We start from the raw sequence: 25960 nt of genomic DNA, 5'->3' as shown, positions 1-25960 counted from the left end.
TTGTATGTTCATCTTTTGTTAGCTAGTAACATTTGTCAGTTCTTGCTAGCAGCTCTAATATTTAGAAAATCACTATTCTTTCAACAAGACTTCTCTTATGGGAACAAAACACCACATGGAGCAAGATCAGGGCTACAGGATGTGCTACAGAATTTTGAAGATCACTGCAGCTAAACAGTCATTAGAGATATTTGACCAATATGCAGAAGTTTTCTCATTTTGTAGGAACTATCTATCTCATCTCTATCTCACATGGATGGTTTTGGGTGCTTCTTTGACATCAACATACTGGAGTTATAGAATGTCAGTTTCCAAATATCTACTTCTTACTTGGTGACTTGATGGAAATACTGAATTAATAAATCTAGGAATTATTGCATATAACAGTGTTTTAGTTCTGTAGCAAAATGAGGGATTTTTTGTTTTTCTTAATGTTCCTGTATCATAAGGTATGGTACTCACAACAAATTTTCTCACTTTAATGTAGTTTAGCAGAATGGCATAAATTGTAGGGCCAGAAAGACACAAGTATTTTTCTATTTAGTAGTATGACACATACCAGTCTTCCTCAAACAATTTTTGTAGCACAGCACCATTCTTTCAGTGACCACTGATCGATGATCTAAGAATAGTGCACCTTCAAGACTAAAGTTACCTCTCTTAAGCAGTTGAACATGGCATGGCATTGGAAACAGTCTTCTCCAAACACTGGAGAAATTTCCACAAAATGTAAACACACAGCCCATTGGTAAGAAGAACTCAACTGCTTGCCTTTTGTTTTTCTTTCTCTCCAATATATATTGTAAAAAGTAATAAGTAGCTGGGCTCTTGACTACAGGACAGTATGAACATACATAGAATATTTGGCCCGAGTGAATCAAATTACCTTGTTTAATATCACAGACAGACTAAAATTAATAATAGTTGGAGAAAATTTAGCCAAATCAGCTCACTAAATCTTCTATTCAATAATATATTTTCCCAACTGACCATGTGTTTTGGGTCTTTCCTGTGCAGATAGTGAGGGCAATGAAATGACGTGAAGCTAGTGTCAGATTTGTTGTGAGGAGCAGTATTCTTTACCTTATTTCAGTCAATCCACATTTCTGAAGATTTCTTGGCGCATAAAGTGAGATGAAAGAAGATAAAGAAGTTCAAAAATACATTAGCTGCAACAATATGCAAAACATTATCTACCAAAATTATTCCTGCATCAACCAGGATCCCCAGATATCCATTACAAGCAGAAAGGTCATTTTGAATAACTGACAAAAATATTGTTTCATTTCTAAGGAGACTTATATATGTACTGTTGTTACTTTACCTGTGGCAAAATATCTTTCCATCTCTCCATTGATAAGAGACATGGAAGCGCTGTTGGGAATAATTGCAGTCTATGTTCTCTGTTGCTGGCAATAAGTTCCAGTGAGGGCAAAAAGCAATAATTACCACACATTACAATCACAGTGAGAATCAAAACATCCCACCACAGTATCACAGCCTGAAAAGAAATTAGATTTTACTAGGTTACATCACAAAGGATATCAAAGACCTGTAAACATACGAAACAACAATATGGTAAAAAGATATCCCTACACAAACAAGCCCTAAAAAAAGTACCTTGTTCTTAATGTCAAGAGTTCATGGTTTTTGCTATTTGATGATCACCATAATTACTAGTGCTGTTGCTCAAATATTCTTGGATGGATGTAGCTGCAGTACCCAAAATTCAATCACTGATAAAATAAAATCTACTGATGTACATATTCCCTTTCAATCTCACTTGGTTTCACCCAGTTGTTGACAGTCAAGAAAACAAAATTGGAAACTGGAAACATAACCCTTTCAGAACAATAATAACAGTATGTGGCTCAATGGCTGGATTTGTGTCTTTCAATTGGATGCCACTTCAGTGACTTGTGTGTCTCCAATGTACCCTGGTAACTCTACTGGGGAAAGAGGAACCTACAGTTTAAGGTGGGATTCAAACCCTGTGCCATTTCTGGCACCTCTTCACATCAATAAGAGGTGAAGATTATATTAAATGGAGACCGAAGATTTCTGTAGTCCAGCTAGGATTTGTTACCATGACCTCTCAGTTACCAGTCACATGTTTCACTTACACTATGTGATCAAAAGTATCCAGACACCCACCAAAACATACATTTTTCATATTATGTGCATTGTGCTCCCACCTACTGCCAGGTACTTTATCAGCGACCTCAGTAGTCATTAGACATCGTGAGAGAGCAGAATGGGGTGATCCGTGGAAGTCATGGACTTCGAACGTGGTCAGGTGAGTGGATGTCACTTGTGTCATAGATCTGTATGCGAGATTTCCACGCTCCTAAACATCCCTAGGTCCACTGTTTTCAATGTGATCATGAAGTGAAAATGGGCAGGCACACATACAGCACAAAAGCATACAGGTCAATCTCGTCTGTTGACTGACAGACACCACCTACAGTTGAAGAGGGTCGTAATGTGTAATAGACAGACATCTATCCAGACCATCACACAGGAATTCCAAACTGCATGAGGCTCCACTTCAAGCACTATGACAGTTAGGCGGGAGGTGAGAAAACTTGGATTTCATGGTTGAGCAGCTGCTCATAAGCCACACATCATGCCGGTAAATGCCAAACGATACCTCGCTTGATGTAAGGAGCGTAAACAATGGATGACTGAACAGTGGAAAAACGTTGTGTGGGGTGACGAATCACAGTACACAAGCTTTCAAAAACCATACCGATTCATGGATATAAGCTTCTTGGTCTTGAGAAAATTTATTGGATTCAAACTGAGAATATATTCAAGGGTTCTGTAGCAAACCTCTGTTAGTGATACTAGTCTGTAATTTCGCAAGTCTGTTCTTTTGCTACTTATTTCTGGGAGATTTTTTGAGTATATCTAAGTGTGCATATGTCATCCAGTCTCATTAATGTGACCATTGCCTATATTCGACATCAATGTGCTACAACCATTCACAGATGGCAGGTGTTAGCAATAGCAGTGGAAGGCATATAAAGCACGTCAGGGGGATACAGAAATCAGTGCAGTCATTGTCATAATGCAGAAACAGAGCAATTTATCTGTCTTCCAAAAAGGCATGATCATTGGCTTTTGGGCCAAGGATGGAAGCATTTCTGAAGTTTGTAAACTGTTTGTGTGTTGTCATATACCATGCATGGCAAAATGGCACTATCCAAGTCCGGCACCAGCCAGTTGTGGTGCACCATGAACCATAGAAGACAGGGCTGAGCGACAGCTGCAGAGATATCTAGGGACGAATAGACATGCAACTGTTCAGCATCTGACTATCCAGGTGAACCAAAGGACTGTCAACAGTGTCGCCTCCATGACCGTTCACAAAAAATGGCTGCTTAAGGGCCTCCACAGCAGGCACCTGGTTCATGCACCCATGCTGACTGCTGTTCATTGGCTATTAAGGCTGAAATTTGCTTGCCAGTACCACATCTGGATGTTCAATGAATGGCTACAGGTGGTCTTTTTAGATGAATCACAGTTTATGCTACACTGCATAGATGGCAGTCGGCATTTACGGTGTGAAACATCTGAAAAGCAAACACTCTGCAGCAGTCATCAGAAAGATCCAGGCTGGAGGGCATTTCCTGGATGGTCTCACCATTCTGAAAAGCACAGTGGATCAACACAAGCATATATATGTATCCTTGGGGACCATGTCCAACCATAACACCAGTTTGTTTCTCCTTGGCAATATCAGCAGGACAATGCAACTTGTCACACATCTTGCAGTATACTTATGCGGTTTGAAGAGCAAGAGGATGAGTTTAAAGTACTTCCGTGGACACCAAACTCCCTGGATTTGAACACAATCAAGAATCTGTGGGATCACTCTGATTGGGCTGTTTGCACCATGGATCCTCAACTGAGAAACCTAGGTGCAGCTGGCCGCGGCACTAAAGGCAATCTGGCTCCACAGCCCTGTCAATGCCTTCCCAAACCACCTAGACTTTCTCTCTGTGTTGCAGTAGTCCTGACAGCATAAGGTGGCTATTCAGGCTTTTGGTTGTTGGTTACATTAAGATGACTGGACGGTGTAGAAAGTATAAGGTTGTGGGAAACCTCTTAACTTTGAAATTTGTGTTTCATACTTGCAATGGTATATTTTGCTGATGTAACAGAGCAATCTGCCACTGCCAATCTCATCCTTAGCTTATGCATGTTGTTGAGTAGGAAAGAACTAATAAATCAGGTAAGAAGACTAGGAGAGAGTTTCTGCTAGAAGCAGAAGCTAAGCAGTTGTTAGCATCTCACTGAGACAGTGAATGGGCATCACTTAGTTCCAGTACAATAGATGTAGAGAAATTATGGGTAAAGTTTAAGCAGATTCTAAATCACTATGTGGCTATTAAGTGGATTAAGGATGGTAAAGACCCACCATGACTTAATAACAAGATTCGGAAAATGCCGAAGAAGCGGAGACTGTTGCACTCTCAGTTCAAGAGAGAATTTGCAGATGATGACAAGCAAGGGTTAGTAGAGATTCATGCATCTGTGAAAAGATCTACGTGGTAAGTATACAGCCATTATCACCATTATAGCTTAGCAGAAGATCTGGCAGAGAACCTGAGAGAATTCTGGTCCTATGTGAAATCACTAAATGAGTCTAAGGCTTCCTTCCAGTCACTTGTTGACCAATCTGGTGTGGCATTTGAAAATAAACAAACCGAAAGCTGAAGTTTTAAATTTCATGTTCAAGAAATCGTTCATGAAGGAGAAATGTACAAACATAGCATCAATTCATAGCATCAATTGACCATCAGACAGACTCCCATATGGATGACATAGTAATAAGGATACCTGGCACACAGGAATAACTGAAGCAGTTGAAAACAAAAGAGTCACCAGGTCTTGATGGAATCCCAGTTCGGTTTTTCAAAAAGTACTCTATAAAATTGGCCTCTTACCTAGCTTGCATTTATTGTGAATCTCTCGCCCAGTGCAAAGTCCCAAGTGACTGGAAAAGAGTGCAGGTGACTCCTTCACAATGGTTTACAGAATGTAGATGTAGATGAATGAAACACACTCTTTTTAACCTATATGTACCTAGCAGTTAGTACTGCCCAAACTCAGTGATGAGGAAGACAGTGGTGAAAGGTGACAGAGTAGTTGTTATTAATAACCACCATCCCCCTTTTATTAGCACTCTTCCATAAATCATTCTTCTTCTGCAGGGTCGTCCCCTTGCTGAAGAAGTGCTTCAAAGTAAAAAAAAAAAACTTGTAAGTACAAGCATAAGGTCATTTCTGTTATGGGCCTTGCACCTTCACAAGGTAATTGTAGTCATTAGTTGGTTATGTGTTCCTTATTTTACTATCTATCTCCTTGTTGTGTCCTAAAAAATGAGGTATCAATATTTTGTTGCTCTAATTGTGCTTTTTATTCCCTTTAGTATCAGTTACTTTTAATTTAAGTTATACTTTTGCACATTTCCCTCCTCCTGTACCAAAAATGATGAGGTCACAGACAGATTGTAGATATAACCTAAATTATGGAACTTTTGAAACTAGAGCTTCTACAATGTATCAAATAATTTTCAAAAATGCAGCCGGCCAATGTTCTGGACAGTCACCAATGTTTCAACAGCCAAACATCACATCATTTTCAAGGCACAAATGAAATGAGAGACTGCATGGAAACTTAAACTCTCCATGGGTGGGGTTACACCAACCAGGAAACCAAAAGATAACACACACACATAAACAAACTAGTGACAGCAAAGAACTGAAGATGACAAAAACAGATATTATTGACAGAGAAATAGAAACCAAAAACAGGTGAGCAGGCAGCACTAACTCTGTTCTTCTGTTGTTTAAATACAGAGTGAGCAAGTTTCCAAACAGAATTTAAACAAAACTCTCCTCTCTACTTATAAAGCCCATTGCTAGTTTAATCTCAACAGCATCCTTCATAACACTACCAAGTAGTTGGTAGTTTACGTAAGAATCTCCGTGCTGCTGTATTAGGCAATGTTCTGCAGTCACAGATTTGCCAAACTCCTGTAAGTGTCTGTGACACTTATGGTCTATACACTGTTCCTCCGCAGTCTTGATGATCTGATCAATGTATGACATGCCACAGCTGCAAGGGGGTATGTTAGATACATGACTTATGCAAATCAATATCGTCCTTTACAGACTCTAAAATGTTCTATTCTCAGTTGGTGGACAAAAAACACTTCACAGTACATTTCCTCAGAATAAGATTGATGCTGTTAGAAGTACTACCTGCATATGGTAAAAAAAATTGTACACCCTATCACCACCTTATTCTTTTCGTCAGTCACCCAATTCACAGTTGGTCAATAGTGCAACATGTAGCTGATCTTTCTCTTATTATATCCATTCTGCTGAAAGGGAACCTCATGGTGAGCTTAGCTGGCAAACTATTAGGATATGAATTGACATGGGCCCTATGAACGAGGGTACTAAGCATGTCTTCATGCTGAGCTGGATGGTGACAGCTATCATTAATTGATTTTCATGCAATTCTAGCCCAAAGATGATTGCTATTCTTATTCTACAGCTTGACATAAAGTTTGGGACACTATAAACACCACTTTCTTCTTCTCATTTGATTACAAAAATATATAATTACTGGGCACTTGAATCTAATCATCAGGGAGGTTGATGTTCTGAGCCTTCTTAGCAGGTTTTCAAATCGACATTGATGCTTTTATCATCAGCCGATGACCTCAGCTGTTGGGAGCTGTTTCTTTGTTTTAGGACGAACATGCTTGAGGATGTATTGTGTCAGGCACCATTCATCCCTGCAACACTTTTACTGTGCAGGATGGTGACTTTGTTTAGTCAAAAGATTTTTTTACAAGATTTCCAGGTTGGAATTCTAAATTTACCTGGACCAGTTTTTACTGGATGTAAGAGCAACTTTTACTTTACTAGTTTTTATGGTCACAAATAAAATTTTTTGGATTATCAAGTCACTTAGTGATTATTCTAATCTAGCTGGGATTTACAGTTTTGTCAACTACTTTGTAATCTCTCGCCATTCCTGAAAATTTCTTCATTAGCATCGTCCATCACTATTCTGTGCTAGGCCATATCATTGTGCAGTAACTTCAAGTATAAAAAGCCCCTTGCACAGATGTGCTTTGAACTACCGATACTGAAATGTAATATCAACAGGCTGATAGTAAAGACGTTCCATGTTTCAAACTGGATGCTCTTCACACTATTGTCCTTATTAACCTGAAGCATGATACTGCAAGTCTTCAGCAAAATACTACCTTGTACTGAATTTAGTAAAAAATCAACTGGAGCCTGATTGTTTATTGCTGATCTACAAATTCTATATTCAAATATGGACACATATGTATATTGTTTATAAAATTAAAAAATCGTACCTTTTGTGTAAATGAGAATTCACAGCTAGGAGACAAATTTTTCACATACTCATTACACTCTGTCACCCTAACAAGAATGCAACGGGAAACAGACACAGAGCTCGAGAATAATAGATAATAATGAAGACTCCCAAGGTTGGCGGCATGCCAGAGAAAGCTAGAGTCAGCTCACAACAATTGCAAGATTTCAATGCCCTTTCTCACTTTTCCTTAGGCAACCCAAAAATTAACTGTTTTCAAAGTAGAATCTGAGAGTGATTTAACAAAATGACTCAGTAAACTTCTTTCTGTCAATGAAGAGTCCACCTCTTCCTAGAGTCTCTCAGAATTCCCTGACCTTTTCAGAACATTTGAGATTTCTTAACTTTTCCAGGAAATTAAATTTCACAGATAATTCCCAATGTCACAGGCAAGTCACCACATGTTTATACATAGTGAATGAAAAATGGTTTTACAACTTTGGAATGATATAGAAATTTATTGAGATAACTTACAGAATCTGTAGATGTGACATTTTGTAGCCAACAGCCTCACATTATGTATAAGTACCACATTCCACCACCAGGAACACCAGCGAAGTGCACAGTTAAAAATGGCTATTTTCAATGGTGCGAAGCATGCTTGCTGTGCGTTTTAATTTTTCTTTCTCTAGAGTTTCATTAATGACTGTGCGTACGTTCCACCCCCACAGAACAATTTAGCCAATCTGAAAAATCAAATCTACATCCAATTTGCTGCAATCAGTGTGGGAGGAAACTGAATAACAGTCAGATGTTCGCCACATCATAAGTGGTAGTCACATTGAACTAAAATGACTTTTGGCACTTTTATGTGAAACTTGAGGTTGTTTGCCACAAAATGACAACTCTATCAATTCCGTAAGTAACCTCAATAAATTTCTACATCATTCAAAAGCCATAAAGCCCTTTTTGACTCACCCTGTATTGATATTGTGCCTTCATTTGGTGTTGGGAAAACAAAGAATCTGTCCACACTGTTGTTTGATGCAAGCAGCAGAAATGAATACACAGTTCAACAGTTACCAGAAATTGCTAAGAAATACTAACATAAGAAATCGTTGAAAATGATAACTCAACAATTAAAAGCAAATTCAGAACTATTTGAATGTGAGATTCTTACTTGTTGGTTTGATGTGTCTTCCTGACTGCTAACAATTTTTTGAATCTGACCCATTAGTTCCAAAGTCCATAAGCAGTTGGAGTCACGGTCCCAAATGTCGGCCATTAAGGTGGCTGCTACTTTCAGAACAGTTGTGTGCTCACTACAAAAGAACAAATCCAAAGTAATAACAACTATTGGTTACATTAAGTGCACATGCAGTAAGAAGCAAACGTATATTCTAAGTGAAACATAGTTCAAATGACAATATCTGTTTCCATTTACTTAACAAGTAACATCCCCCCCCCCTCCCTCCATGAACCATGGAATGGACCTTGCCATTGGTGGGGAGGCTTGCGTGCCTCAGTGATACAGATGTGGTTCCTGAAGAGGGGCAGCAGCCTTTTCAGTTGTTGCAGGGGCAACAGTCTGGATGATTGACTGACCTGGCCTCGTAACATTAACCAAAATGGCCTTACTGTGCTGGTATTATGAATGGCTGAAAGCAAGGGGAAACTACAGCCATAATTTTTCTCGAGGGTATGCAGCATTACTGTATGGTTAAATGATTATGGCGTTCTCTTGGGTAAAATATTTCAGAGGTAAAATAGTCCCCTATTCGGATCTCCGGACGCAGTACTACTCAGGAGGATGTCGTTATTATGAGAAAGGAAACTGGCATTCTACGGATCAGAGCGTGGAATGTCAGATCCCTTAATCGGGCAGGTATATTAGAAAATTTAAAAAGGGAAATGGATTGGTTAAAGTTAGATGTAGTGGGAATTAGTGAAGTTTGGAGGCAAGAGGAAAAAGACTTCTGGTCAGGTGAATACAGGGTTATAAATAGAAAATCAATAGGGGTAATACAGGAGTAGGTTTAATAATGAATAAAAAAATAGGAGCACGGGTCAGCTACTATAAACAGCATAGTGAACACATTATTGAAGCCAAGACAGACATGAAGCCCATACCTACCACAGTAGTGCAAGCTTATCTGCCAACTAGCTCCACAGATGATGAAGAAATTGAAGAAATGTATGATGAGATAAAAAAAAAAATTATGCAGGTAGTGAAGGGAGACGAAAATTTAATACTCATAGGGGACTGGAATTCGATAGTAGGGGGAAAAAAAAGAAGGAAAAGTATAGGTGAACATGGAATGTGAATAAGGAATGGAAGAGGAAGCCACCTGGTAGAATTTTGCACACAGCATAACTTGATTATAGCTAACACTTGGTTTAAGAATCATGAAAGAAGGTTGTATACGTGGAAGAGGCCTGGAGACACTGGAAGGTTTCAGATAGATTATATAATAGTAAGACAGAGATTTAAGAACCAGGTTTTAAATTGTAAGGCATTTCCAGGGGCAGATGAGGACTCTGACCACAATCTACTGGTTATGAACTATAGAGTAAAAATGAAGAAACTGAAAAGAAGTGGGAATTTAAGGAGATGGGACCTGGATAAACTGAAAGAACCAGAAGTTGTAGAGAGTTTCAGAGAGAGCATTAGGGAATGATTGACAGGAACAGGGGAAAGAAATATGGTAGTGGTAGAATGGGTAGCTTTGAGAGATGAAATAGTGCAGGCAGCAGAGAATCAAGTAGGTAAAAAGCCGAGGGCTCGTAGAAATCCTTGGGTAACAGAAGAGATATTGAATTTAATTGACGAAAGGAGAAAATATAAAAATGCAGTATATGAAGCACAGAAAAAGGAATAGAAACATCTCAAAAATGAGATCGACAGGAAGTGCAAAATGGCTAAGCAAGGATGGCTAGAGGACAAATATAAGGATGTAGAGGCATATATCATAGGGGTAAGATAGATAAGACCTACAGGAAAATTAAAGAGACCTTTGGAGAAAAGAGAACCACTTGTATGAATATCAAGAGCTCAGATGCAAAACCAGTTCTAAGCAGAGAAGGGAAGGCAGAAAGGTGGAAGGAGTATGTAGAGGGTCTATACAACAGTGATGTACTTGAGTGTAACGTTATGGAAATGGAAGAGGACGTAAATGAAGATGAAATGGGAGATGTGATACTGTGTGAAAAATTTGACAGAGCACTGAAAGACCTAAGTCAAAACAAGGCCCTGGGAGTAGACAACATTCCATTAGAACTACTGATAGCCTTGGGAGAGCCAGCTATGACAAAACTCTACCACCTGGTGAGCAAGATGTATGACATGGGGGAAATAACCTCAGACTTCAAGAAGAATATAATAATTTCAATCTCAAAGAAAGCAGGTGTTGACAGGTGTGAAAATTACCAAACTATCAGTTTAATAAGTCACGGCTGCAAAATACTTACACAAATTCTTTACAGATGAATGGAAAAACTGGTAGAAGCCGACCTTGGGGAAGATCAGTTCAGATTCCGTAGAAATGTTGGAACACATGAGGCAATACTGACCCTACGGCTTACCTCACAAGATAGGTTAAGGAAAGGAAAACCTACATTTATAGCATGTGTAGACTTAGAGAAAGCTTTTGACAATGTTAACTGGAATACTCTCTTTCAAATTCTGAGGGGGGCAGGGGTCAAATACAGGGATCAAAAGGCTATTTACAATTTGTACAAGAACCAGATGGCAGTTATAAGAATCAAGGGGCATGAAAGGGAAGCAGCGGTTGGGAAGGGAGTGAGGCAGGGTTGTAGCCTATCTCCGATGTTATTCAATCTGTATATTGAGCAAGCAGTAAAGGAAACAAAAGAAAAATTCGGAGTAGATATTAAAATTCATGGAGAAGAAATAAAAACTTTGAGGTTTGCCAATGACATTGTAATTCTGTCATAGACAGCAAAGGACCAGGAAGAGCAGTTGAATGGAATGGACAGTGTCTTGAAAGGCGGATATAAGATGAACATCAACAAAAGCAAAATGAGGATAATGGAATGTAGTCTTATTAAATCAGGTGATGCTAAGGGAATTAGATTAGGAAATGAGGCACTTAAAGTAGAAGATGAGTCGTAGATGAGTTCTGCTATTTGGGGAGCAAAATAACTGATGATTGTCAAAGTAGAGAGGATACAATATGTAGACTAGCAATGGACAGAAAAGCATTTCTGAAGAAGAGAAATTTGTTAACATCGAGTATAGATTTAAGTGTCAGGAAGTCTTTTCTAAAAGTATTTGTATGGAGTGTAGCCATGTATGAATGTGAAACATGGATGATAAATAGTTTAGACAAGAAGAGAATAGAAGCCTTTGAAATGTGGTGCTACAGAAGAATGCTGAAGATTAGATGGATAGATCATGTAACTAATGAGGAGGTACTGAATAGAATTGGGGAGAAGAGGAATTTGTGGCACAATTTGACTAGAAGAAGGGATTGGTTAGTAGGACATGTTCTGCAGCATCAAGGGATCACCAATTTAATGATGGAAGAAAGTGTGGAGGGTAAAAATCGTAGAGGGAGACCAAGAGATGAATACACTAAGCAGATTCAGAAGGATGTAGGTTGCAGTAGTTACTCGGAGATGAAGAAGCTTGCACAGGATAGAGTAGCATGGAGAGCTGCATCAAACCAGTCTCTGGACTGAAGACTACAACACACAACACAATAAGTAACAAAAATTCACTTTAAAATAAAACCAGTTGGTCAATAGATTCAGATGTCGGAAAAACTCACCAGAAATATGTAGTGTTTAGATTTTAATTTTAGAAGCTATGATGGTCATTGGAACATGATTTCTTTCAAGTAATTGTTTAAAACTCATTTAGTTTAAATCTCATCACCTAATCCCTGAATAGCAGAAGTGTTGAGTTGTTGACAGCACATACAAAAGAGAAAAAAAACTTGCTATTTTGGAATCAATCCTTTCTCAAGCTAGAGCACACACCTCCCCCTCTCCCTGCCCTTGTCCCCCCCCCCCCCCCCCCCCCTGCAAGACTGTGAAATGTGATCAGTGATTCTGTTTTTGACAGCAAGGAATGTTGCAGTGGTGAAAATTCACTGATAGATAAGTGAGATGTATGGTACCAATGCAATGGGAGTCACAGAAAATGTGTAAGTGGGTGAGAGGATGCATAATGAACCATGCTCTCAGAAGATTTGGTCAAAAGGTTGGACACAAATATTTATGAAGACTGGCAATTTACAATTTCAACTTTAGTACTGGCATTTCCAAATGTAGATGGAACAACTTTGCACAAAAGTAACTCTTAAGTTGCAATTTCACAAACTGTGCCCTCATTGGGTTCCCAGACTGCTTACTGAGAAACACAAAATGAAAAGCATGACTTGTGCTCTTGGTTTTTTTGGGCCAGGTTCAAAGAAAGGTGATCAATTTTTGGGAGCATTACTGCAGGGGATGAGATATGGGATTCTGGCATGACCCCAGAGTCTAAATGTCAGCCAGTGGAATGATGTCACATGACATCACCAGACAAAGTCAAGGTCAAGCAGACAATCTCAACATAGAAGGTTATGGTAACTCTGTTTTGGGATAGACATGGAAACTTGTTATTCAAGCTTATGCAGTCAGGGACATCAATAAATGCAGCTGTTTAGTTCACTATCTTGACTAAACTTCAATGCACAATAGGGGAATTAGCGATGTGGTCTTCTGACATTTGGAGTTTTGTTGCTGCATTACAATGCCAGACCCCATTCTTGGCAGAAAGTGCTTCCTAAACAAATAACAAGGTGAAAAAAGCAGTTGCAGGTCAGTTATTCTCATAGGTAGCAGATAGACATCTGACACCTATGAGAAAAACTGACCTGCAACTGCTTTTTTCACCTTGTTATCTGTTATGAAGCACTTTCTGCCAAGAATGGGGTCTGGCATTATATTGCAACAACGAAATTCCAAATTAGGGATTCAGAGGCTTGTAGAATGTTATAACAAAGTTTAAACAAATGAACTATATAGAAAAACAGAGAAACATGTAAAGAAGTAAATAAAAACAATTATTTGAAAAAAATCTGTTGTTTTTTATGTTTTACAAGAAATTTGACCTTATTTTCTGAATAACCCTCAGGCATAAATGATTTTCATACAAAACTCACGCCCGGTCTCACAGCTTTACTTTTGTCAGTATCTCGTCTCCTACCTTCTAAACTTTACAGAAGCTCTCCTGCGAACCTTGCAGAACTAGCACTCCTGAAAGAAAGGATATTGCGGAGACATGGCTTAGCCACAGCCTGGGGGATGTTTCCAGAATGAGATTTTCACTCTGCAGCGGAGTGTGCGCCGATATGAAACTTCCTGGCAGATTAAAACTGTGTCTGCCCACGAAAGGCAAAGGTCCCGAGTTCAAGTCTCGGTCGGGCACACAGTTTTAATCTGCCAGGAAGTTTCATATCAGCGCACACTCCGCTGCAGAGTGAAAATCTCATTCTGGATTTTCATACAGTTTTTCCAATTTTGAATTTTTATATGAAACACTAATTCTCAGCATTATTCAATACCTCATGAGAATATAAGATGTATATTCAAGAATTATTTGTCCCCCCTGTAATCCAAATAATTAGAATCACTACTCACTGCAACATCTTATCTTTACTTACGGTAACAAGAGACTGGATTATATGCATTTACATGTTGCATATGCATTTGCATATTTGGCTCCTTTTCATCAGTTCTTGCATATTTTAATGAAAAACTAGTGGTGATCTATATTTTTGTTCTACGTTTACAATATTTTAAAAATTTAGACAGGTAGTCTCTAGCTCGATCTTGTATTGATGTCTCACAGATTGACCGCGGCCTACAACTGTGTGCAATCACTAACTGAGAGGCAACTGCCTGGCAAAATCATTACAGAAGAGGAACGGGAACAGTCAATGCTCTTGGCCCTGGCCCCGCACCATCAGTTAATCCCCTCTGCTGTTGTACCGTACGCGGCGGCAACAATTAAACTAAACTACGCAAGCTTATAGTCACACGTCCATTGTTTCAGTTTAGCTTTCTATTTACTTGTACACAGCTGAACGTGTTTACAACATGTAGTGTGTACGGTAATGCGCTGTGCGCCATGCTGCCCGATAAAAGAAACATCATTTTGTGGATAGCTGACCATCCTGGAACATTTAGATAAGACGGAATTGTTTTGTATTGTTTAGTTTGCAAGAAAAACAGTTCGTACAAAAAAAAAGTTTTAAATAGACCAGCATGTCAAGACAAGTCTTCATATCGCAGGAATGCAGAAGAAAGGACCAGAACAACAACTTCTAACAACAGCAAGTTGGAGCAGCAGGGAATAGTCCAAAGGTAACCAAAAAAGTCACTTTAACATGGATCTATGTGAAGAATTCATTGCAAAGAATATTCCTTTACACCCTAACATCAAAGGGTTCATGTGCAAATATAGCTTCAATCAAAATATACCAGATGAATCAACACTGCATAAAAGTTACATACTGACAATTTACATAAATGTACTGGAAGAAACACACAATGAACTCAAGGACAGCATAATCTGGATTTCAGTTGACGAATCTACAGACACTTGTGGCTGTTATATATTGTAGGTGCTTTAAAAGAAGAACCTTCTTCTTCCTATTTAGTGGCCTGCAAAGAACTTGAAAAAGTAAATCATTCTGCGATCGCCAGATTTAAGAATGAGGGTATTAGAAAAATATTTCCAGAATCTTCTGCAGATGAATGGGTGTTTGTAATTATTTCAGATGCTGCTCCCTATATGATCAAAGCAGGAAAAGCCCTCCAAGTATTTTATCCCTAATTTGATTCATGTGACATACTTTGTTCATGGAGTACATCACCTTGCTGAAGAAGAACATTCCACGTTTGTGAATGTAAATAGATTGATTTCATCCAGAAAGAAAGTGTTTCTAAATGCTCCTGCTCGCATCAAGGCCTACAAAGAAAAGCTACCAAATGTGCCTTTACCTTCCGAACCAGTGGTAAATCATTGCATATGTGGGTCGAATCTGTGTTGTTTTATGATGATCATTTCGAGGGTTAGTAAATTACTTTGATAGTGCAGAGGCTATGGCAGTTTGCCAGTGCAAGAAAGCTTTTAATGATCCCAGTATTAAAAAAGAGATTGCTGTGATTAGCACTCATTTTTCCCAAATACCTGCAGGTGTTAAATAGCTTGAAACTCAAGGTTTGGCATTGAATGAATCTATTCAGTTAATGAATAGAATTATTCTACTGAACTCCCCATTGCTGGAGGTATTCCCAAGAAAACTTAAAGAAAAGTTTGAAAACATTTTAAACAATAACCCAGTCTTTGAACTCTTGTGCCAAATTGATAGTTTTATTAATGGAACAGGTGAACATTTACCAGAAATTATAAGTGTCAACATGGCACCCAAATTCAAGTACTGCTCAGTTTTAGAATGGCCCCTTTCTGCTTATAAAAATATTTTGAGTGATCAAAGACACAACCTTACTACCAAACATTTGGAACAGTACTTGGTCATTTATGTTTACAATAGTAAAAAAATGTAAAATAAATTGTAAATGATGCTTTGGTCCAATAGTATTAATTAATAATTAACGCTGTTCAAAAAAATTCGTGATTGTATTTTGTTTTTTAAATAAAATATTATGGAGTCTTTGAATGGGCCCCTCTGCATGCGATATATCTCAAAGTTGGTCCTGTACATATCAACTGTTTCACTGTGACTCACTTGCATCTCATCTGCTTGTTACCAACAACAGTAACAAAGAAGGAACAATTCTTGAAACACAGTTCGCATCCCCATTTTGCAAATTTTTAGAAAACAATCCCAGAAAGGCCCCCTTCCTAACCTCTACCAGAAAGCATTCAGAAAATATCAGCATTCTAAATGTACCGATTTTTCGCGTGCCTGACGCTCTTCCTCATTACTGATATGCACAGGTTTGACTTTGAAATATAATGCATGCAGTAACTAGCATGTGTTTTTTAAAATTATTATTTGACTTAGTATATTTTGACACTCTTCATGCATATTCACACGTATATTTTAATGCTTTTATGACGCATATAATCCACCCTCTAGTAACAACTGTAGTAACCCGCACTGTCACCAGTAAACAGGTGTCTACAAGGATATGGTAAACAGAAAATCCCCTTGCTTGTTCAGTTCACAGTTGATGGTACCTCAGCTTATTACCTTTGTTGTTGTTCACAATGCTAGTTCAGTAAATCTTTTCAGGTTTGGCTTTTCTGTCAGGACTCCATACAACTGGTACCATCTGAAGTCGCCTACCAATCATGCTGTGAATGTCAGGATATTTTTGCAGAAGTCTAGGGTGCACCACATACATCAGAGCCCACATAACCTTGAAGCAGTCAGTCGATTCTAGATTTTTTTTGTGCTCGACAGATCCGATAGCCCTCTGCTCTCAAGTCAAGGCAGAGCTGGACCAGTGCTCATCTCTCAGGGTTATGATTCTCATTTCCTCTAGTGAATGGGCCACACCCCTTGTCATCATGATGAAACCCTCTGAATAACTGTGATTTATGGTGATTTTTCGATCACTGTGAATTCACAAACCCATTGTCATGTTCAGAAGAGCTGTTCACACGCTTAGCAGGGGATCAATTCTTCTCCGAACTTGATCTTTCCGAAGCATATCAACAGGTATCCTTGGATGAGTGTTCCAAGCATATCACGGTTCTCAATAGCCTTTCAGCCTGTATCAATACCAGCAGTTAATGTTTAGCATTGCAAGTGCCACTGAATTTTTAACGCCATCTGGAACAGGTCACGTCCACTATTCTGCAACGTCTCAACTACTTGAGTGACACTGTCATTACTGGACATGTTAAACACAACCACCCGCATAATCTCTGGACACTTTTTGGAAAACTTTGGCTTTTGGATCTACATTGCAATCTACAGAATTCTAAATTTTTCCAACCCTCTCTTGAGTATTTGCGCCACACCATATCACGGCAGGGCATCCAAATCCTGGTGAGTCTGGTTGCGGTCATGTTGGACCTGCAATGTCCCTTGTCCCTGCACAAATTGTAGGCTTTCTTGGGTAAAACATAATGTTACCACTGGTTGATTCCTGTGGCATCCACCACTGCACACCCTGTCTATCTTCTTCACTGCAAGATTGCTTCCTTTTTACAGTTTCTGGCATGCGAACAAGCCTTTTCGAGTCTGAAGGCGTGCCGCAGGTTGTGCCATGTCTAGCTGCTTTTGATCCTAGCAAACCATTGATTTCAGCTATGGATGCCTCACAGTATGGTGTGGGGGCTGTCCTTGCCCATCAGGGAACACATACCTCTTGGAGCAACCACTGGCTTTTGCATCCAATATTCTCAGTCCAGCACAGGCCCATTACTCTCGGGTCAAGCTAGAAGCTCTAGTCATTGTGTATGCAGTCACCACATTTCATGTATTCTTGTATGGCACCAAATTCCAATTCACTAAAGACCACAACTCAAAAGTTTTGTTATTCAGTCTGTCCACTTGGGTCGCCAATAAGGCAGCCCACAGGTTGCAGCAGTGGCCATTGTTCCTCTCCAAATACCACTGTGACATCTATTTTCACTCCACTGGGTGCCATGCCAATGTAGACACCTTAGTCAGGCGGCTCATCAGTCCAGAGCCCAAGTTTGATAGAGAGGAGCTTGTGTGTTTCGATTTAGATGTTGCTTGCTGCCAGGCGGTAGACAGCTTTCTGATCACTAGTACGCAGATCGCAAGGGCCACAGTGTCTGATCCTGTATTCAAGCTGGTCATCCACCTTGTCCAGCAGGGTTGGTTGTCTCATTCTTCAGGCCACGCTTCTGATCCATTACATAACTATTTTATCTTCCACTGTCATCTCTTGGTCTTAGGTGGGGTCCTCTTCCTCTCCATGGACAACACATCTCCAAGGGTGGTCATTCCAAGAGGTTGCGATAGGAGGTCTTACAGTTGCTGCATGAGGGTCACTGGAGTGTTCCTGCACCAAAGCCTTGGCTCACAGCCATGTGTGCTGGTCTGGCATTGACCAGGAGCTGGAGCATTTGGTGGCTGTGTGCCCCCAGTGCACTAGTCAGTAGGTGGTTTCCAAGGCTTTATTTTCCCCACGGCTTCAAGTGACTCAGCTCTGGGAACACACATCCATGTGGATTTACCAAGTTCATTTCTGAATGTGTTTTTGCTGATTGTCACTGACACGTTTTCGCGTTTTTCATATGTGGCATATGTGGTCCAGAGCTCCTTGGCTCCTACCTTGACTACTATTCAGGCTCTTTCAGAACTTTTTTCTGTAGAAGGTCTCCCGGTTATTCCCATATCTGACAAGAGACCCCAGTTCCTGTCCCAGGCATTTAGTGACAACTGTGTGCATTCTGGGATTCACCATGTTCACTCCCTTCCCTTTCACCCACAACCTAATGGGAAGGCTGAGAACATGTTTCACCCCTTTAAGGCTTGGATGAAAAAATATCTGCAGGACTTTCCAGCTGAGGAAGTATTACTGTTTTTTCTGATGGCCTACCAAACTCCTATTGCCTTCCATAGCCCTGCTGCACTTCTCCATAAGTGACAGCTGTTGACACTGCTCCATCTCCTTCATCTGCGTCCTTGCTCGCCATCATGTTCCACTGTAACGTGCTTTCTGTCATGGACAGCAGTGAGGGTACATGGTTTTGGTCAGTGCCCCCACTGGTTACTGGCAACCACCACGTGTCAGAATGGTCACCATGTCTACACTCTCCCGACAGAAGACCTTGAGGTCCAGCATCATAAAAACAAGCTCCGAGTCCAGGTGGACACCAATCCAACCCTCCCAGCCACACCACTGCCTTCACCGTTGCTGAAGTCACTCAGTGCGTCCTATATGCTGGAGTTCATGCCTCACTTTCCAACTACTTTAGCGCTGTCCGATAAGCCTTTGGTGTCACAGCCTCCGGTGGCTGCTCTGGTGCTCCTCCAGCCAGTGGACACACACATTACGGTTTGATGTTTCCTACATGGCCTCAGCCTGCTGCGGAGTCACCTCTGAAATTGCTCATCACTGGTCCTGTTGTCTCATGCTCTCAAGGGGTGCATCAGGATGCCCTTCGTGCAGACCACTTTTGTCCATATTCCAAGGTCTCCTCCAACAGGGAGTTGCTCTCCCCTCACACCTCCAAAGCTTCCACGGATGTGGGCACAATCTTTATGTCTCAGCATCCACTCCCGGCCTGGGGAATCAGCGATGCCCTGCCCCTACAGGGGAAGGGATGTTGCAACCCATGTAAGATTCCAAAACCGCGGGCCACATGCACAGCTGTACGGTGCACCACTGAAGTCGCAAGATGCCAGCATCGGCAGAGGACCCCCGCTCTCAGATGTGCATGCAGCCTCTCTTTAGTGAACTCTACAGGCCAGCTGACAGCTTACATAGTTGGGCCCCGCCAGCCTCATGAGGAGTTTGATGTTTACTTCAGCCAATGTGACTAGGACTAATAGGGCAACCGCTCGGTGGCAAGTGTCTTTTCTGTATAAAATATTTGAAGTAATTAAGTGTTGTGTTCATTACTATCTGTGTGTTCCTGTAGTCAAAACAATAACCAGGCACAAATGGACACATCTACAGGATAACAAGCTTCATGATAAAGGAGAATGTTCTAAATCAAACATCTCACTATATGTAACACCGTTACTCGATCTTTCCAAAAAATGATAGACTAAGTTCCAGAATGCCCAACAATAATCAGTTTTCACAAGATCCAAAGACTACCAACAAGATACACAATGACAATCAAGCCCATATTTAGCACTTCAGCCACCCCTTGGCTTAAAGTGTCATACAATAAATATAAACACAAATACTATAATTGTGCTCTCATTAAAATTAAATAGTAACAATAAAAACAACTCACATTACATTTAGAAAGGTGTCAGGAGGCAAAACATTGATTATTTAAATAACAAGAGATTTTTTTCCTTGCCCTGTTATTTGCAAAGCAGTTTATAATTTCCTCAGGGTCCAGTTTCACCATCAAGTATGATTCAACAGGAAGGACATATAGATAACTAAGATGATCCTGTTTTTGTGATGTCCTTAAGTAACTATTTATGCGTCTTACAGCAATAAATGACCTTTCTGTTGAGCAATTGGAAGCATAATTACTCATGTATATTTGAAGAGCTATGTTCAAATTTGGCTAAACGTTATCTAAGTGGCTACCTTTTAGCATCTTGCAGAGTTCTGGAAGAGAGTATGACTCATTTTCATTCTTTACATCAGAGATGTAGCTTATGAAGTGAATCATTTGAGTACAAATACTGAATTTTCAAGATTTGGAGTGTAGACTTACTGAATGCTGGATGACGCTTTCTGGATTTAAAGTGGACTTCGTGGTTACATCCATTTCACACTGCAGCCAGATATGAGATGCAAGACAGCCCAAGCAGCAGCAGCCCTGTGTTCTGTTATGGCTGCCTCAGCCAATCCGCCAAAGAGATTAACAACAATCACCCCCAACAACAACAACAACAACAACACTAGCCACAGCATACCAAAAAGACTCACAGACTGGCCAGACAAGCCAACTTCAATATTTGTGATAGAGAGGGACTATTATATCTGGAAGGTGAACCATTATACCTGGAAGTGAGTCTGACTTTCGACGACCACCGTCCTGCACAGGCACAAACATTACACACGGCCTTATTTAAATTAGCATGTAGGCCACTACAGCTGGTTCATCTTGTTTCGCTGTGCTATGCTGTTACCCACACCAACAACTGAGAGTTACAACCACACTCTGAATTCTGGACTAGCATTTTAGTATATTCTATCATTCACTGTCTACGCTTACCCAGACTAACTTGACACTGTTTATTGGAACAGATTTTGGCTTGTGAATTGTACTTGTATTTTCATGATGTGTGTAACAAAGATGTGTCCGTGATTAAGTCCATGTTCTTTCAGTCATAAGAGACTTAGCTTCTTCAGATTTGGCAAAAACATAGATGGTTCACTGAATTCCTTGATAAGAAGGAACTCTCTTATTCAGTATTTCAATCAGTTTATCCAAAATCAAAAGCATGGAGTTCTGCATCACATCTGAGTCTTTCTTTTTTCCTTTTTCTTCAGTATCTGAATCAGATTCATCAAATAAATTTTGTATTTTTGTTGCATTTTTTACTCTGAATTTTCCTTTTTTGCAATTTAGCAACATTACAAAGAGATTCAATTTTTTTCTGACTTAGATTCTTGAAAACTACATATCGCATTTTCATTTCTTTCAAGAAACCAACTAAGGAACTGTACATCAGAACAGTGGCTTTGTCCATGTCTACTGCTTGTAATTGCTTGCTTATAAAACTGAATCTTTCATGAATTGAATCCCTAATTATAGTTGTAAAAGATATATCAAAACTACACAATTTCCTCATTATGCCTCGAGCTTCAGATTTCAACACAGATTTTTAACTTCTATTCCCAATGACTGACAACAGCGCCCTGACAACTGCCTTGCCATCTTTCTTCAAGCTGCTTCTCTAGCAGACCATCAGATGTTTTCAGAGTTTGTTAACAAAGTTAATGAGACCATAGTGATGTCTATGTGCTGTAACTTAACATCATTTTAGTCACATCGTAACATAATTATCAATCAAGAGTGAAACATGTAAGAATGCTCTCTCACAAGTTATAAAAAGAACTAATTAACATCATTATTTCTTTGCTGATAGTAGCAAGAATAAAGGACACTATATTACACACTTCTGTGTGTGCATCATCTGATATTTCCCAGTGAGCGGGAGATTTAAATTTTAGGAATGTGCACAGATTGGAAGCTAATTAGCACTGTTAATGTGTGTCAATTAATTTTCCCCTGTGAGCAGGACAAATATGGGCCTGATACCAATGAATAAAAAATAAAAAAATGAATAAAACACGTTTCAAAATCTATGTTTATAGATTACTACTAATAAAGGTATCAATGGAAGACTGGCAAAAATAAGACATACCACAAGGACTGATGCAATGAAACAAATTTACAGCACAACTGTGATGGCTTCATCAGAACACAGTCACTTTATACATTACATAATTTACTATGAAAATGTATCAAACATTCACTATGTCAGTACATTCAAGTGCTACCACAATGTGTCACATAAACCTGCAATACTACCAATGGCTTTATTTATATATAACCAATTTTTACTGCCAGGTGATCTTTCTGACAACGTTTCATTGTTTCTCCACAAACAAAAAGTACAAACCACATTTCAAGAATTAGTATCCTCTTCCAAATAAACTACATGAGGCACCTGCTGATGGAAGATGTAGGTATCTTACAATGCAACATACATATCAGGCAAACAGAAAACCAATGATGACTGGCAAGTGAATAAGATAAAAAAAGTATCAATTCAAATGGTTCAAATGGCTCTGAGCACTATGGGACTTAACAGCTGTGGTCATCAGTCCCCTAGAACTTAGAACTACTTAAACCTAACTAACCTAAGGACATCACACACATCCATGCCCGAGGCAGGATTCGAACCTGCGACCGTAGCAGCCGCACGGTTCCGGACTGCGCGCCTAGAACCGTGAGACCACCACGGCCAGCCAAAAGTATCAATTAAAAAAGTTTTTCACATAACATATTTTCTCTTTCTTTAACTCTTTTTATAAGAGCATGGCTTATGAATCCTACAGTTTCTCCATTGAAAATACAGAACTAGACTAATTGGCACCTTCTATAAATTTTTATGCATTTTTTGCAGATATCTGAAAATACTGACTGACAATGAGGTCAACATGTCAAATGATTTGTAGGTATTGATCACATTCAATCTGTATGAGAAAGACAATCCCTTCATCATAGTCGTCGTCGTCGTCACCACCACCACCACCACCACCACCACCACCACCACCACCACCAAATTATTTTTCTTCTTCTTCTTCTTAGTCTGTATCCTGTGCACCTTTCCTCTTCTTCATTATCCACATTTCTGGTTCATTAGTTAGCACTTGGAGCATAATATGCTTGGTATAACATTTACTTTCTTTTTGGTGGTACATCCTTGCTCCATAGCAGGCTTCTTAAACTCTATAGGAATCCATGCGCTTACCACTCCCTTTCATGTATCTCCTTTTCATTCCTCTCACTATTTTTTAGTATACTCTTCAGATACTTGAAACTTTGCAGTGTCTTTAGAATGTGTCTTCTAATACCTACATTCATTGCTACTCTAATCTTATCCCTTGTCACCACCACTCACACTCCTTTGCATTAAATTTCAGTCCATATTGTCCTACCACTTTCTCCAATACATTTAGCCTTTCTTACACCTGTCCTCCTCCATTTCTCCACGCCATTATGTCATTTGTGAACACTCCTGCTTTCATATTTTCATCTCCTATTTGCATTGCCAAACTTGCCATTACCTCATCCATAACAGTGACAAAAGTAATGAGGACAGTGCACTCCTTTGCTCCATTCAAATATATTAACATAATTTTCCAATATATTTTTAAACATTAAGAAACATATAAACTGACGATTGCTGTTGTTTTGCTCCAACAGATTATTTTTTTTCTCCAGTGCCTTCTTGTCCCTCTCCGAGCTATTTTTATGTCAGTTACTCTATTATTAGATACTTAACACTGTCTGACAAAAAAGTGAAGCATCCAGAAAGAGAGGGGGAGAGAGAACGAAATTAAATGCCACAGATTAAGAGGGTATAAGAAGTTATTTCAGTTATTACAAATTCAATCCAAATTTACAAAAAAATTGGCAGTATGATCCCACTTATCAGAGTGATGTAATGCCCCCTCTGCACTATATGTCTGCACTGACTCAGTTGAGATGGGTGTCACGAAGATGTATTCTCTCCTGACGCAAGCTGGTCTACAACTATTGTAACAGATCCTTGATATCTTGGATACTGGCATTGGGAGATGGATCTGAGATCCAAACTGATTCCACACATGTTCTATACAAGACAGAACTGGGGACCTTGCTAGCTATAGAGTTACTCAACATAATGCAGACAATTGATAGAGATATGTGCCACGTGGGATAAGCATTGGCCTGCTGGAAAACAGCAACACAATTATGTTACATGAGAGGTAAACATTACGACAAAGGCTATCCGTGATGTCCCATTATGCTGTAAGTGTTCCCTCAGTCACTACCAGCCATGATCTGAAGTCATAGCTGATGAATCCTCCTACCGTGACATTGGGAGTAATACTGCTGCGCCTCCCCAAAATGCTGGAAGAGGGGAGTCTACACAGATCCCCACCATACTTGTCAACAGTGATTATCTACAACAGTGCAGGACTATTATTCATTGCTGAACATCTTGTGATGCTACTCATCAGCTGTCTGAGCATACGCGTTTTGGTCCACTCTGAATGCAGCCATTTGTATTTGGTGTTAACCTTAGACTATGCATGGGATGGTAATTCTTTAATACAGCTGCTATCAGTCTTTGACCAATGGTTCAGGATGACACAAAATGTTGCAGGGAGTCCATTATTTGTTCTTGGATGGCAGGTGCCTGTGTGAATGGTTTACAATGTGTTTGGTGCATGATACAGCATTCCTACCTAGTGGTGGTCAGACATTGTAAACTGGAACCTTAGTGATGAGTATGTGTGCCCTCATGCTCAAAATCACATCACTGTCATATCTGAATACCCCATCAATCTAGATATTGCGTGATGTGACCAGTTGGCCAAATGAAGATGCACACTAAGGCACCTTTCAAACTCTGTCAGTTGCTGATCATGCTGTCTTGCACTAGTACACAGCATCTCCATGCCCTTGAAAGCGATCACTCAACATCTGATGCTGTTCACACCCCTTATAAACCCTACCAGCTCTGGTAATGCAACTAATCACGAACAACACTAATTTACTCTGGTGATCATTCCATCTGTCACAGACAATTGCAATTGCAATTCCAATCATTTGCATACCCACTCATGGGGTGTATGTGTACAAAGTTACACAGACGTCTGGCCATGTCTTCAGATAGTTTCACATTTTTTGCTGGGCAGTATACCAGCTGTGATCAAAAAGTAATTGGAATTTTTGTTTTTCTTAAAGAATCGTTATTTACTCATCAACTTTGTCCCCGTCAAAGTAATCCTCCTCAGATATGATACACTTGTGACAGCACTTTTTCCAATCTTGGGAGCACTTCTGGAGCTCACTTTGCATTATGGTGTTCAGTTTCTTCAGCAACTCTGTTTTTTCCTCATCAAAGGTGGTGAAATGACATCCTTTCACAGTTCTCTTCAGCCTTGGGAGTATGAAGAACAAGCAGGGGGCATGTATGGCGAATATGGTGGCTGAGGCCAAAAAATCATTAACACGCACTCACACGTAAGCATTATCATGATGCAATTCTCATGAGTGGTTTTGCCACAATTCTGGTCATTTTCTTTGTATTGCTTCACAAAAATGGTGCATAACTTCCAGATAGTATCCTTTATTAACTGTAGGTCCATACGGAAGGAACTCACAATGCATTATCCCATTATATTAAAAGAAAACAGTGAGAAGAGCCTTTAC

General features: G+C 39.7%; 1 protein-coding gene across 3 annotated transcripts in view; it reads right to left on the bottom strand.

Moving 5' to 3' along the window:
- LOC124797831 (focadhesin) overlaps positions 1–25960 on the bottom strand; it is a 316015-nt gene that overhangs the window by 33930 nt on the left and 256125 nt on the right. For all 3 annotated transcript variants that reach the window (XM_047260873.1, XM_047260874.1, XM_047260872.1), the window contains exons 17-18: positions 8549–8690; positions 1325–1501 (exon numbers count right to left, since the gene is read on the bottom strand). In XM_047260873.1, coding sequence (XP_047116829.1) covers positions 1325–1501; positions 8549–8690 — 319 coding nt within the window. The remainder of the gene's footprint in view (positions 1–1324; positions 1502–8548; positions 8691–25960) is intronic.

Source organism: Schistocerca piceifrons, chromosome 5, assembly GCF_021461385.2.
Source record: "Schistocerca piceifrons isolate TAMUIC-IGC-003096 chromosome 5, iqSchPice1.1, whole genome shotgun sequence".
NCBI lineage: Eukaryota > Metazoa > Arthropoda > Insecta > Orthoptera > Acrididae > Schistocerca > Schistocerca piceifrons.
The sequence above is the reverse complement of the archived record's forward strand: the minus strand, read 5'-3'. Positions and strand labels throughout refer to the sequence as shown.